Raw genomic sequence first — 15862 nt, 5'->3', positions numbered from 1 at the left:
CCTGTGGCAACGAGTGGCTTTGGCTTAGGGTCTGGCACCAAAGACCCACTTCGTCCTCGTTGATTATTCATGAAGTGGGTGGATCTGTGTGTGTGTTGGGGGGGGGGTCCTTAATATTTATAAGGGGGCGGAGTCTCCTTTCTGAGGGAGCTCAGGGAGGGTTCTAAAATATTCCTCACGGAGGACGGCACTATGGGGTCCGGGGGCGGGGCCTTCTTCCCGCTGGGGCTCCTGGGAGGATTCTAAAATATTCTCGAGGCCAAGGGGGCGCCTGCGAGACTGGAACGCAGCTTCGGAGCCGACGGGAGCTGGACGTTCCCTCTTTCTGGCGACAAAACCTTGAGGAAATTTTCTTTTCTAAATATTAAGAAATTTGAGGAGGTGGGGCAGAACGACCAAGTCCCATTTTCCTGTGATCCTTTAGCCGGAAAACTGTCAAAATCTGTGGTAAAAAAAATTTTTTTCCCCAATAATTTCTAGAGATAAGTTTCATCTTTCCATGGACTGGAGACAGTCAAAAATGCATCCCAGTGTGGTTTGACTCTTAAATTGGAAAGTTTTTCTTTTATGGCCTCTCTGGTTTACCTCTTTGAAGATATTTTGAGCTTATTCCGGAGCACGGGGGGATGGGTCTCTTCAAAGGGTTTTCTTATGTTAAAACAAAATAGAAATCCTGCTGAATTGCTATTGGAAGGTTTTCTCAGAGAAGAGGGAGAAAAGTTCATCCAAGAGGTACTTAAAGCCTTTCAAACGTGGGCAAAAGTAGTGAGACGGAACAGGGCATTGAAACGTCATCGTATTACGATTATTTGGGTTCGTGATTCTCATTCTCTAGAGGGCTGAGAGGAAACCAGAAATTATTTGGGATTACACCTTTAGGATTATCAGGAAGTCTTGTTATCTACCCTGGAACGTTCAGGTCTGACTGAGAAAAAGAAGGAATTGTAAGAGGAGACTTTAGTTTTAGCAGGATTTAGATCACTGTATTTTAACTTCTCTCAGAGGTTTAAAAATATATAGTGTGTGGTTGACACACTAAAGCCCCCCAGGTTTTAGGTGTCAGTGAGTTTCTGAAGAGCCCGCAGGCTCCCACCCAAGTCCCAGGTTACACAGTGCTCAGAGAAACAGAACAAAACCTAGGCCAGGTGTATATTTTACTATAATGAAAAATGTTCTTAAATGCCTACTGTGAGAAGTTAAAAACAATCTTATGGGGAGGAGGGAGGATGGTTCAGGATGGGGAACACATGTATACCTTTGGCGGATTCATTTTGATATTTGGCAGAACTAATACAATTATGTAAAGTTTAAAAATAAAATTATTAAAATAAAAAAAAAGTACCTCCATCCTCCCCCCCAAAAAAAAATAATCTTATGGATTGAATAAATTAATATTCTTTCATTTGGTGAAATCCCATGCAGTCCTTTTAAAAATATATGCTTGTAGAAATATAACTATTGGTATGGAAAGAAATGACAATTTTAATTACAACTGAAAAGGATTACAAAATAGTGTGAACAGTGATTTCCTCTGTTTTTGTAAAAAAGAAACATGGAAAACTCTAGAATGTTATGAGCCAAAGGGCTTGATTTTGTGCTAAAAACCAAATGAATTTAATTTTCTTCTTTTTGTTTTGCTGTATTTTGTAAAAATTTTTGACAGTGCATGTTACTTGTGTAATTTTAATGATTATTTAAAAATATCTACTAGCAAAGCACTATGTAGGGTATAGTTTTAAGGGAAATTCACAATATACTTTTCACTAAGCACTAAATTTCTTGGCCACATTTTCAATTATACAGCTGATTTTAAATTGATGTAAATTGACACGAAACCTTTTAGATGAATAAGTAGCAATGTGATTTTTTAGCAATTTTGTGCCAAAAGGAGAAAATGCATTTTGGTCAGATATATTTGTAACTCTTTGATGAAATGTCTTAGTTGTTTCTTCAGAAATAAGGAGCCCTAGATTGGAGTTATAGTTATGCATGTGTACATATGCATGTACATATTTACATATTTACAAAAGAGTGTTTTCTGAATAGGAAAAGGAAAGACACAAAGTCACTGTGTGTGATAACATTTTTTAAAAAGAATTATTGTTTAGTGTAAGTGAATTACTAGTAACTTCAATAAAATTCTTTCTATGAAATGTTTAGTTTGAAATAAGTTATGTAGATCCTTCCTAAGACTTGTCAGTTCAGTCGCTTAGTCGTGTCCAATCTTTGCAACGCCATGGACTGCAGCACGCCAGGCTTCCCTGTCCATCACCAACTCCTAGAGCTTACTCAAACACGTGTCCATCGGGTCAATGATGCTATCCAACCATCTCATCTTCTGTCATCCCCTTCTCCCACCTTCAATCTTTCCCAGCATCAGGGTCTTTTCCAATGAGTCAGTTCTTCGCATCAGGTGGCCAAAGTATTGAAGTTTCATTATAAGCTGCTATTAAACAAAAGTGGAATTGAGGGAAAATTATTAATTTATTCTAGTCTTATTAATTTTATAAAACTTTGATTTCATCACACATAGTGAATCATAATGAAACCATCTTAATCTGTTAGAGCTAGTCAGTTTTAAAAAGCTACAAACTAAAGTCTGTTTTTTAATCTGTCTTTATTGTTTCCAACAAAAGAACATGTCAGTATTGTTTTTAAAAAATAGAAAAAGTTTTAATTCTACATTAATACTTTGAATTTTTTAAGAATTAAAGTAAAAACAACATACTAATTGACAAATATTGAATGGATTGAAATTATAATTTTTGTGTTAATTTTTTTGCTTTTTGAAAATGTCACATTTCTTTTCTTAGAATACATTTCATCTAAATACATATCTCATTTTCTACTAAAACTCTGTCTGAAATATCTGGCTAAGAGGGAAAAGATTTTTAAATATTTCATATTATGCTGGAATGAATAAATAGACTCTACTGGTTGGAATGCCCTATATTGGGCATCACATAAAAAGTTCTGTAACTATAGAGAGATAACTATTACCCATCAAAATATGAATCTTTCTATTTAAAGAAACAACATCGCTTCATCAATATAATTTCCTTTTTTCTTTGTCTCTTGTGCTTTTGTTTTCTAATCAGAGTAAATTCATGAGATAAGGAAGAGGATGACGTCTAGAGTAAATACCAGTTTCACTTTGATTCCTAACCAGAAATATAGACGTAGTAGTCGTCGATCCAGCTGTTTTTCCAACACCTTTGACTCAGATTCTCAGCCCTTATCAACGCTTGGAAATTTTAAAGCCTTGCCATTGGAAATATTCCAAATAATTCTAAAATATTTGTCAGGTGAGGTTTGGCGACTATAAGTAGGCAACATGGACACTGGAATATTTTATTTTCCCCAAGAAGTAGTTTTGTCATCTTAGACCCCGCTAGAATGTTAATGGTGTTCAGTTCAGTCTCTCAGTCATGTCCAACTCTCTGCAATCCCATGGACTGCAGCATACCAGGCCTCCCTGTCCGTGTTCACATTTAGTTTACTTTTTAAAATTTCATCATTGTTAGGTAAGTGGTACTCGGATAAAATATGACACTCAAACTCCTTAAAGTATGCTTCTAATTATGACATGGTAATTTGAGTGTTACATCCCCAAATGTTTCTAATTCATTGAGAACTAGATTTCAAACAATTTTAAGATTTTTCCCTTTTCCCCACTTTAATTATTTATTTTTAGTAGTATTATTAATAGTAGTATTATTTAGTAGTATTATTAATGAGCTAACTTGTAAGTTCATAGACTGCTAATAGTGATGTTCTTGTATTTAAGCCATTTACATATATGTATATGTGTATATTTCTTTTGATAGTGAAGGATATCAGCATGCTAAGCATGGTGTCCAAAACAGTCAGCCAGCACATTATTAATTATATCTCAACCTCATCAGGAAGCAAAAGACTTTTACTACAGGATTTTCATGACCTTGAGCTGCCTGACAGAGAAGACACCGCTATAGTGGAACACTACAGATCTCTAGGTAATTTATGTAATATAATGAGAATTGTAACAGATAAAGAACTATACTTAATTAAGGGGGTTTTAATCATGCAATTCTGTAAGGCCTGTGGGAAATGGAATACTTCCTATTTCCATGACACTTTTACTCTTCCAGTGTGAGGACTTTCCCTTAGCAGCAATCCTTTTGTTTATTGTTTAGTCGCTCAGTTGTGTCCAACTCTTTGCGACCCTGTGGACACCAGGGGTCCTGTCTTTCAGAATCTCCCGGAGTTTTCTCAAAGTCTTGTTGATGCCATCCAACCATCTCATCCTCTGTCACCCTCTTCTCCTGCTGCCCTAAGTCTTTCCCAGCCTCAGGGTCTTTTCCAGTGAGTCGGCTCTTCACATCAGGTGGCCAAAGGATTGGAGCTTCAGCTTCAGTGTCAGTCCTTCCAATGAATATTCTGGGTTGATTTCCTTTAGGATTGACTGGTTTGATCTCCTTGCTGTCCAAGGAACTCTCGGTAGTCTTCTCCAGCACCACAAATTCAAAGCATCATTTCTTTGGTGCTCAGACTTCTTTATGGTCCAGTCTCACATCCCTGCGTGACTACTGGAGAAACCATAGTTTTGACTGTACAGACCTTTGTTAGCAAAGTGATGTCTCTGATTTTTAATACACTGTCTAGATTTGTCATAACTTTTCTTCCAAGGAGCAAGCATCTCTTAATTTCATGACTGCAGTCATCATCCACAGTGATTTTGGAGCACAAGAAAAGAAAGTCTGTCACTGTTTGCACTTTTTCCCCATCTATTTGCCATGAAGTGATGGGACTGGATGCCGCGATCTTCATTTTTTGAATGTTGAGTTTTAAGTTAGCTTTTTCAATTTCCTTTTTCACCTTGATCAAGAAACTTGATCAATTCCTGTTCGCTTTCTGCCACTGGGGTGGTGTCATCTGCATATCTGAGATTATTGATATTTCTCCCAGCAGTCATGATTCCAGCATGGGGTTCATCCAGCCCAGCATTTCACATGATGCATATAAGTTAAATAAGCAGGTGATAGTATACAACCTTGTACTCCTTTTTGAATTTTGAACCATTCCGTTGTTTCATGTCCAGTTCTAACTGTTGCTTTTTTTCCTGCATACAGATTTCTCAGGAGATGGGTAAGGTGGTCTCGTATTCCCGTCTCTTTCAGAATTTTCCAGTTTGTTATGATCCACACAGTCAAAGGCTCTAGTGCAGTCAGTGCAGAAGCAGATGTTTTCCTGAATTCCCTTGTTTTCTCTATCATCCAGCAAATGATGACAATTTGATCTCTGGTGCCTCTGCCTTTTCTAAACCCAGCTTGTACATCTAGATGTTCTCGGTTCACATACTGTTGAAGCCTAGCTTGAAGGATTTTGAGCATAACCCTGCTAGCATGTGAAATGAGTGTGATTGTTAGGTAGTTTGAACATTCTTTGGCATTGCCCTTCTTTGGGACTGGAATGGAAACTGACCTTTTCCAGTCCAGTGGCCACTGTTGAGTTTCCAAATTTGCTGGCATATTGAGTGCAGCACTTTAACAGTATTATCTTTTAGGATTTGAAATAGCTCAACTGGAATTCCGTCACCTCCACTAGCTTTGTTTGTGGTAATGCTTCCTAAGGCCTACTTGACTTCACACTTCAGGATATCTGGCTCTAGGTGAATGGTCACACCATTGTGGTCATCCGAGTCTTTAAGACCTTTTTTGTACAGTTCTTCTGTGTATGCTTGCCACCTCTTCTGGATCTCTTCTTCTTCTTTTAGGTCCATACCGTTTCTGTCCTTTATTATGCCTTCTTTACATGAAATGTTCCCTTGGTATCTCTAGTTTGCTTGAAGAGACTAGTATTTCCCATTCTATTGTTTTCCTCTATTTCTTCACATTGTTCATTTAAGAAGACTTTCTTATCTCTCCTTGCTATTCTTTGGAACTCTGCATTCAGATGCGTGTATCTTTTCTTTTCTCCTTTGCCTTTCACTTCTCTTCTTTTTTCAGCTATTTGTAAGGCCTTCTCAGACCACAGTCCTTTACATTATCTTTAAAGATGAGAATGCACTTTAAAGTGTCTGTCCTTGTGACTTCATGTGGACACAATGTCATCGAAGCTTATCATCTGGTGGCTTACCAGTTTAGGAAATTGATGTATTTCTATGCTTTACTTTGTGTGGATATGATGAGTTTTATCTCTGTATTTCTTTTCCTTTTCAACCATAATCTAGTTCTTAAAACATAAAATAAATTTAAATATATTATTGTGGAAAATCACTTATTCTGTTATCAGAAACAATGGTTTCCTCTCTTAAGGATGCTATGCATTTACTAATAAATCATTATGCTATTATTAAATTAACTTTAGCAAAGGAAGTTGTGGACGGTTTCTTCCCTAGATTTGTAATCGTTTATATCTTTCATCCCATTCATTGATTTCATTCTTCCTGAGAATGAGAAGAAAATTCTAATTTTGACTTGACTTAATGACACCAGTTTAATTATGAAGCTACCTGTAGTTAATCAAAACATGGCAATGAAACAAAATATCTGATGTTGAGAGTAAGTTAAGTGAATATTACCTTTTAGTATCCCAAGGATGCCTAGTTTTCAAATAGTGAAATAAGACTGCATAGATGTGAAATACATCAAACTGTATTTGATAAGTATACTTAATAAGACTAAATGAAAAGTATGTGATCTAGTTACAATGTTATTGCTTTCAGTACTTATGATTAAGCTTAGTAAAGCTTGCAAATGAATACATCAATTACTTTTTGCCACTTATTGTAAATATCTTTTTTCAAACATCATCAGTTGTGGAGGAAGTGGTTCTTGGGAAAAGCTTATTCTTTAGTTTAATTAGAAAGAATTTTTTTCTCTCTGATCAGGCTCAATTGCATAAACAAACAAAAAGCATTAAGACAATTATGTGGATAATTCAGTTAAAAATACAGATATGTGTTGATCTTTAAAGGTAGCTTTTAAATGTGGTTTTATTCATGTAATGATTTCAACCTTCCATTTAAATTTGGTGCAGACAGCTAGCTTATGACTGATTCTTTAGATAAATGTTTGATGTACTTACCATTTCCTCACATTGCCATTCCTGTGTTCTTGTTTTCCGACATTAAAATAACATTTTCACAATTCTGCATTCTGAGGTTTATACATTTTAATTTGCTGCTTCATACAAAACAGAGCAGATGGCCAGTGTGAAAAGAACAGTACATCTGATCTATTTTAGTGAGAAGAAATTAAAGAAGTTGGTCTCTAAAGGATATAACAGAGCACCTGTGTTAAAAAATAAATAAGTCAACTGGCATTGGTTTTTATGAGAAATTGCAACCCTTAAAAATAGGCATTCTGCATTTAAAAAAGCAACCAGCATGCAATTAGAGTTTACAGTTCCCCGGCTATGATATGCCTTGAGACTGGATGCCAGAACATGAAAGGAAAAGAACTCAGCCCGAAAGCCAAACACTGAAAATGTCTTTTTATGTACAAAAATAAGAAGAGTTTATCTTTAAAATGCAATCCTGGTAATGTGTTGCCCAAACATAGCAACTTCTAAAAATAAGTTCAATTCCCATAGATTCTAAAGAATTATATAGTTTTTTGTATTATGTAAAAAAGTAAATGCAGAGAAGATGAAGACTAAAGAAAGTCATGATATTCAGGTATGCATTTTCTTACCATATGTCTTATTTTTAGTTTGAGGATATTTGCCCTTATAGGAATGTTAACAATATATTGCCATTTTAGGAGAACAGAACACTTAAAGTTTGAGAAAACAAATTATACACTTCCTGTCACTGTAGTTCAAGTTACATAGCTCACTGGGAAATTAAAGGCTTTTAAAAAAAATATGTAAACACAAAATTCTATACATTCTTAACATGTGAGCCCCATAAAAGGATATCTTTAAAGAAATAAATAAATATTTCATCCAAACTGGATACTTTCTGTGAGGGAAAAAAGCCTTCTAATCTCTGAAATTTCAAGTACTTATGACTAAGTTTTGTACAGTATTTGGAGAAAAGAATACAAAATCTCTTCTCTCACTCTTTCCATTAGCAATTCTTAAAACATTTTCCCTTGTGGACATGAGGCTAATTTTAAGAGATACCAGGAAAAAAAAAGAGATACTGGAAAATGTTTTCTATGGAATAAAGACAGTAGAGTTTCCCAATTGTGTTTTGTATTTGGTTATTGTTGTCTTTTGGGGGGCTTCCCTTGTAGCTCAGTGGGTAAAGAATCTGTCGGCAGTGCAAGAGACCTCCCTTGGAGAAGGAAATGGCAACCCACTCCAGTATTCTTTCCTGGAGAATCCCATGGACAGAGGAGTCTGGCAGGCTACAGTCCATGGAGTCCACCATTGTTATCTTTTTAAATTGAAATACTTTCTTAAATCTATTCTATAGCACCAATTTCACAGTTTTTTGTAAGATTTCATGTCATAGCCTCTTGGGTGAATACCAGAATCATCCTTGGTAAACACATGTATTACAAGCGTTGTGCACCCTTCCTCCCAAACTTCCCCTTAAAAACACTGGTATCAGCTCACAGTCCGTTAAGGTACATCTCACTTTCAGGAAACATTATGCTGTGAGTTATAGATATTCTTAAGTTAATTACATTGTTGTTGTTTTCTTTCATGTGTCTCTTTACTTTCTCAGGTCTACTATTTAAAAGATGTACATTGCTGCTACCCACAAAGGAAAGACTAAAGTACATTCACAAGATACTTGCAGATGTAAGATCATACTTCTAAAATAGTTCACAATCTTGATTTCCAGTAAAGATGTTTTATTATTAATGTCTTATACTTGTTTTAAATCTGTATTTATTTTTATGGAATTTCATGAATTAGTACTAAAAATTGATTGATGATAATTAATACTTTACCAAGTACTCAGATTATAAAACACCAAAATGTAGTATAGGAGTATTTTCACTCAAGTTTATTAGGTTTATCAAAGTAGTAAAAGTATTTTTACCTCGTGGGAATTCTGAAGATGTTTTAAAGTGATGATGTAGATATTTTATTAAAATGGAAATAATTTCCAAGTGTTAACATTTTACTGTTTAAATATTAAAAGCATTTTAAATATATAAAATGACAAACCTTTTATGACAATTTATGATTTGGAAATGTGTATTAATGTGTTAGGGCATAATCTCTGTTAGACATTGAGTTTTATTATATAAGTCCAAATATATATCTACTATTGCTGATTCAGTTTTACACTCAATAGTATGCAAACTGTTTCCACTGGCTTTTTTCATGTCAGTGTTTGCATTAAGTTCAGCCTCTAGGTTATTGCAGCAACTTCCAAGATGATCTTCCTACCATTCATTTCTTCACTCCCCAAGACATTCTGTATGCTGAATCACTTTCATCAATTTAATTTTCTTGCTTAAAAATCTTCCAGTGGTTACTCAATTTCATCACAATAAGGTCCAAAGTCCACAGGTGGTATTTAGGTTCTCCTTGACAGGGGCTTCCCTGGTGGCTTAGAGGGTAAAGCATCTGCCTGCAATGTGGGAGACCCGGGTTCAATCCCTGAGTTGGAAAGATCCTCTGGAGAAAGATCCTCTGGAGAAGGAAACGGCAACCCACTCCAGTACTCTCAGCCTCCTGGGAGGCTGCAGTCCATGGGGTGGCAAAGAGTCGGACACGACTGAGCGACTTCACTTTGACAGTGCAAGCTTAATTCCTACTATCTTGAGCCTGACTAAGCTGCTCATATCTTTCTTTCCAAATGAACCTTTTTTATTTTTATCTCTATACAATTTTCCCTTTATTGTTTCCTCACCAATACTATCTATTCATTATATTTGAATCCCACTCAAAGACATTACTTGTTTTACATCCTTCATAAGCTTTTTAAATCATTCTCAGAATGATCCTTTCCCTGATTTCATCATGTCTGATATGTGTATTTGGTCATTGCAGCACTTATACATATTCTAACCTGAAATGTAAAAATAACTTCAGGTATGTATATTGGCCTAAATAAATTGTGAGCTCCTTGAGGCAGAGACTTTGTTCTATACTTCTTTCATAATCCTCCACCTATGTAACGTGATACTAATCAGTTATATAGTGTTTTAGTTATTTTCAGTTAAGATTGAAAAAGGTCATTACATATTTCCACTTAATTTGAATGTCAGATCATTGTACAGTTGCACTGAAAAGGAGGAATTAATAGTTGTTCTCTTTATAGGTTTCCTGTTTTAAATTCAATGGATGTGCAGCTCCTTTGCAATGTGTAGGATTGCTATGTTATGGCATATTTTTACAGGTACATTTTTTATTTACTGAAAGAAGAAAAGGAATTCTTTTTGAACTGTTAATAAGTAGAGTATGTAATCTGTCTATAAAATAATAAAAGTGATAATAATCTAAAAAGAAAACAAAATAACATTGTAAAGGTTTGAGAATGTGTTAATATGTTTGCCACCTCAGGTTTTCTTCTTGGATTTCTCACTAGTAAGAAATGTTTAACATTTATATGCTCTATACCAATGTCCTTGAAGTTTCCAGCCAATTGTAATGACTGGAAATATTGTGGGGTACAGAGTGTGGATGTGTAATGAATTTTAAGTCTTGGGCTAGTTATTGGGATGTGATTTTAGAAATCAACTGTATTTTAAAAATTGTGACTATAGGAAATGATAGATACAACTGATTTTAGTATGGGGCTTCCCAAGTGGTGCTTGTGGTAAAGAACCTGCCTGCTGAAGCAGGAGACAAAAAAGACCCAGGTTCGATCCCTGGGTTGGGAAGTTCCCCTAGAGAAGGACATGATAATCTGCTCCAGTATTCTTGTGTGGAGAATACCATGGATAGAGATGCTTGGCAGGCTATAGTCCATGGGATTTCAGAGTCGGATATGGAGTGCAACACCTCAGGCTTCGTTGTCCTTCACTATCTCCTGGAGTTTGCTCAAATTTCTGTCCATTAAGACAGTGATGCTATCTAACCATCTCATCCTCTGCCACCCCCTTCTCCTTTTGCTTTCTCAGCATCAGGATCTTTTCCAATGAGTCGGCTCTTCGCATCAAGTAGTCAAAGTATTGGAGCTTCAACATCAGTCCTTCTGATGAATATTCAGGGTTGATTTCCTTTAGGATTTATTGGTTTGATCTCCTTGAAGTCCAGGGGACTCTCAAGAGTCTTTGCCAGCACCATAATTGAAAGCATCAATTCTTTGACGCTCAGCTTTCTTTCTGGTCCAACTCTCACATCCATACATGATTCTTGGAAAAACCATAGCTTTGACCATGTGGACCTTTGTCAGCAAAGTGATGTCACAGCTTTTTCATACGCTCTCTAGGTTTTTCATAGTTTTATTTCCAAGGAGCAAGCATCTTTTAATTTCATAGTTGCAGTCATTGTCCGCAGTGACTTCGGAAAAGAAAATCTGTCACTGTTTCCACTTTTCCTCATCTATTTGCCATGAAGTAATGGAACCGGATGTCATGATCTTCTTTTTTTACAATGTTGAGTTTCAGGCCAGCTTTTCACTCTCCTCTTTTGCCCTCATCAAAAGGCTCTTTAGTTCCTCTTCACTTTCTGCCATTAGAGTGGTATCATCTGCTTATCTGAGGATGTTGATATTTCTTCCAGCAATCTTAATTCCAGGTTGGGATTTATCCAGCCTGGTATTTCAAATGATGTACTCTGCATAGAAGTTAAATAAACAAGATAACAATATACAGTCTTTATATATATATATATATATATATATATATATATATATACAGGCTGTATATACAATATACAGTCATACTCCTTTCCCAATTTTGAAGCAGTCTGTTGTTTCATGTCTGGTTCTAACTGTTGGTTCTTGACCTGCATACAGTTTTCTCAGGAAGTAGGTAAGGTGATCTGGTATTCCCATTTCTTTCAGAATTTTCCACAGTTTGTTGTGATCCACTTAGTGTAGTTAGTGAAACAGAAGTAGATGTTTTTCTGGAATTTCCTTGTTTTCTCTGTGATCCAGCGAATGTTGGCAGTTTGGTCTCTGGTTCCTCTGCCTTTTCTAAACCCAGCCTGTATACCTGGAATTTCTCGGTTCACGTACTGCTGAAGCCTAGCTTGAAGGATTTGGAGCATAACCTTGCTAGCATGTGAAATGAGTACGATTGTTAGGTAGTTTGAACATTATTTGGCATTGCCCTTCTTTGGGACTGGAATGGAAACTGACCTTTTCCAGTCCTGTGGCCACTGCTCAGTTTTCCAAATTTGCTGGAATTTTGAATGCAGTACTTTAACAGCATCAACTTTTAGGATTTGAAATAGCTCAACTGGAATTCCATCACCTCCACTAGCTTTGTAGCAATGCTTCCTAAGGCCCACTTGACTTCACACTTCAGGATGTCTGGCTCTAGGTGAGTGACCACACCATCTGGTTATGTGAGTCATTTATACCTTTTTTGTATAGTTTTTTGTATTCTTGCCACCTCTTCTTAATCTCTTCTGCTTCTCTTCGATCCTTACCATTTCTGTCCTTTATTGTGCCTATCCTTGCATGAAATGTTCCTTGATATCTCCAATTTTCTTGAAGTGATATCTAGTCTTTCCAGTTCTACTGTTGTCCTTTATTACTTTGTACTGTTCACTTAAGAAGACTTTCTTATCTCTCCTGGCTATTCTCTGGAACTCTGCATTCATTTGGGTATATCTTTCCCCTTGTCCCATGCCTTTCGCTTCTCTTCTTTTCTCAGCTATTTGTAAAGCCACCTCAATCACTTTGCCTTCTTGCATTTCTTTTTCTTTGGAATGGTTTTGGTTACCACCCCCTGTACAATATTACAAACCTCTATCCATAGTTCTTCAGGAACTCTGTCTCCCAGATCTAATCCCTTGAATCTGTTCATCACCTCCACTGTATAGTCGTAAGGGATTGATTTAAATTCTACTGTAGTCTGAAACTAAGTCACGGTATGGTTGTGAGTCAGGTATCTAAAGTGCTCTAGGGTTTGGGCCTTTCTTTGTTATTTTCCTCATAACTGTCAGAGGTCAGGATTCAATACCATTTAGTTCTCTGAAAAGAGACTCTCAGTGCAACCACAAAGAAATTGGATTTTGGAGCATTTCTAGGTTTCGTTTAATATAAAATTTCCTATGAATTTTAACAGTCCCATACTGGATAAAAATTGCACATCACCCTGATTTTGTGCTGCAACAGCTGATGGTCATAAGGCAATAGTGACTTATGTTTTGATTTGATGGTTTGAATATCTGCAATGTTTCCTTTATTTTATCACTCTCAGACCTTAACCGCAGGTTGGGATGAACTCGAGTGCCATCGTGTTTATAATTTCTTATGTGAGCTGACTCATCTGTCCCGCAAGATGCAGACAGTGGTCTGCAGCAAACCAGGTAAAGAACTAAAATTCAGAGATGACATTATACGGAGATTAAAATAGAAAAAAATAACATAGTTCTAAAGTGTATTTTTTTTTGTTTGTTTGTTTTCAAGTAATTCCAGCAGAAAGCTTCCCTTTTTATTCCTATTATATAGCAATCTAAATCAACAAGAAAAGAACTTCCTAAAAAAATTATGAACACTAATTTAATTAAACAGTAACTTTTAAAAACCAAAGACAAACAATATGACACACACTGTTTTGGTAAAAAACTGAGAAACAGAATATTAACCAAGAATATTAAACAAAAACAACAACTTTTAGTCCCCCATCCCCTGTTCCTATATCAACTAAAGATTCTTAACTTAAAGCACTTGGATATTCTTGGAAAGTAATATTAAAATGCACAATAACATTTCTGCATTACATTTTCATAGTATTAGAAGAATAGTAAATGCATATTCTTTTATTCAAAATATGGAAATCTGAAATATTAAAACAAATTTGACAAAATTATAATTGGTTTGTGCTGGGTTTTACCTAGTTTTAACACAAATAGTGATTTTTATTACGTACCACATATATTTGAGGGCATAAGAAATATATTTTTCTTGATTGTACAAAATGCTTCACAGCAAAAAGCTTAAATACAACTCTCTAGGAACACTTCCATGTTCTTATCAATGACCATAAAGTGAAGAGAGGATATTTCAAGTTTCTGAGTGTCAGTGTAGGGGAAAGTGGGATGGAAGGTGACTGACATCCACAGTTAGGTGACTGGCAAGGTCATCTAATTAGGAGGCTGCAGAGTTGTGGATGGAACCCAGGATTTTCTTATCTAAAAATGCTGCAGATTCGTTTACTCAAGAAGAAGGGGCTGCTGCTGCTGCTGCTAAGTTGCTTCAGTCGTGTCCAACTCTGTGCAACCCCATTGACGGAAGCCCACCAGGCTCCCCCGTCCCCGGGATTCTCCAGGCAAGAACACTGGAGTGGGTTGCCATTTCCTTTTCCAATGCATGAAAGTGAAAAGTGAAAGGGAAGTCGCTCAGTAGTGTCCGACTCTTAGGACCACATGGACTGCAGCCCACCAGGCTCCTCCGTCCATGGGATTTTCCAGGCAAGAGTACTGGAGTGGGGTGCCATTGCCTTCTCCTAAAGTGTATTTTAAAATAAACTGCAGTGTTTACTTGTAGAAAGAGGACAAAGAGATGTAAGGGAATGATAAACACTAAATCAAATAGTGAGGCAGAAGTGGCCTGTAATTACAGAAAGAGATGAGCTCAGAGGGTCTTCAACCATATTAATAATATTTTATTCCTTAAACTGGTGGAGGATACAAAGGTGTTCATTATAATATTCTTTAAACCTTTATATATACCTGAAATATATCATTTTTAAAAATTAAAAGAAATCTATAATTTAGCACTGTCACTCTGAGAAACTCCCACAGTGTGCACAAGGCGACATGTATAAGAATGAGCATTACAGGGAAGACTGCCAACAACCTAATGCCTGTTGTCAAGAGAATGGATAAATGAATTGTGGCATATTTACACAATTAAAATGAGTTAACTAGAGCCATGTGTATTTTTAATATGGATAAATCTCAAAATATAATTTGAGAGAAAAGCCTACCAAACAATACTTTTAATATGGTACCATTTATATACATATTAAAAACATGTAAAATAGTTCTATATATTCTTTATGGTTATATACATATGTAAAAAAATATAAGAACATAGTTGGGAGGTATGATAGTTAATTTTGTGTGTCAACTTCAATAGTCCATGGTACCCAGATATTTAATCAAACATTATTCTAGATGTTTGAAATTATTCTTTAGATAAGATTGACATTTAACTCAGTAGACTTTGAGTAAAGCAGATTATCCTCCATAATGTGGGTGGGCCTCATCCAATCACTTGAAGGCTTTAATAGAAAATGACTCTTCTCCCCAAACAAGAAAGAATTCTGCCAGCAGACTGGACTTGAATTAGAAGTCCCCACCTTGTTGGAGCCTGCCAGCCTACCCTGTAGATTATGGACTTGACAAGCTTCAGTGATCTGCATAAGCAAGACAAATCCTATGTGTATATACACATCCTGCTACTTTTGTTTCTCTAGAAAGCACTGATTAATACAGCAGGAACAAAACCCAATTCAAGATGGTGATTATCTCTAGGGAAGAAGGGAATTGGGACTGATAAACAAGAAGTTTTAACTGTATGAATAATGTTTTTTTTTTAATTCTGAAGCAAATATAACAAAAAGATTTGACAAAACTAGATGGTCAGTATACAGTGTTTGTTATAGTATCTCTGTTTTTCTGTCAGCTTGAAATATTTCATTATGAAACAAATCATGGCAGAATTTTTTAAGGCAGATATAGAAGCCCAGTGAAACAATAGCAAAATTAATTTATCATGTCCTTCTCTTGATCAGAAAGCTTTATTAGTTCCTGAAATCTTCCCTGGTAGTTCAGCAGGTAAAGAATCTGT

The 15862-nt window shown here is 36.0% G+C and overlaps 1 protein-coding gene across 2 annotated transcripts in view; it reads left to right on the top strand.

Moving 5' to 3' along the window:
* Nucleotides 1–266: 266 nt before the first annotated feature.
* FBXO47 (F-box protein 47) overlaps nt 267–15862 on the top strand; it is a 28430-nt gene continuing 12834 nt past the window's right edge. For both annotated transcript variants that reach the window (XM_019982417.2, XM_019982415.2), the window contains exons 1-6: nt 267–447; nt 3099–3305; nt 3828–3995; nt 8660–8736; nt 10211–10288; nt 13266–13374. In XM_019982417.2, the coding sequence (XP_019837976.2) occupies nt 3125–3305; nt 3828–3995; nt 8660–8736; nt 10211–10288; nt 13266–13374 (613 nt within the window). In that variant the 5' untranslated portion in view covers nt 267–447; nt 3099–3124. The remainder of the gene's footprint in view (nt 448–3098; nt 3306–3827; nt 3996–8659; nt 8737–10210; nt 10289–13265; nt 13375–15862) is intronic.

The sequence above is a fragment of the Bos indicus genome, chromosome 19, assembly GCF_029378745.1.
Source record: "Bos indicus isolate NIAB-ARS_2022 breed Sahiwal x Tharparkar chromosome 19, NIAB-ARS_B.indTharparkar_mat_pri_1.0, whole genome shotgun sequence".
In the NCBI taxonomy this organism is placed as follows: domain Eukaryota; kingdom Metazoa; phylum Chordata; class Mammalia; order Artiodactyla; family Bovidae; genus Bos; species Bos indicus.
This window is presented reverse-complemented; position numbering and strand designations above follow the sequence as displayed.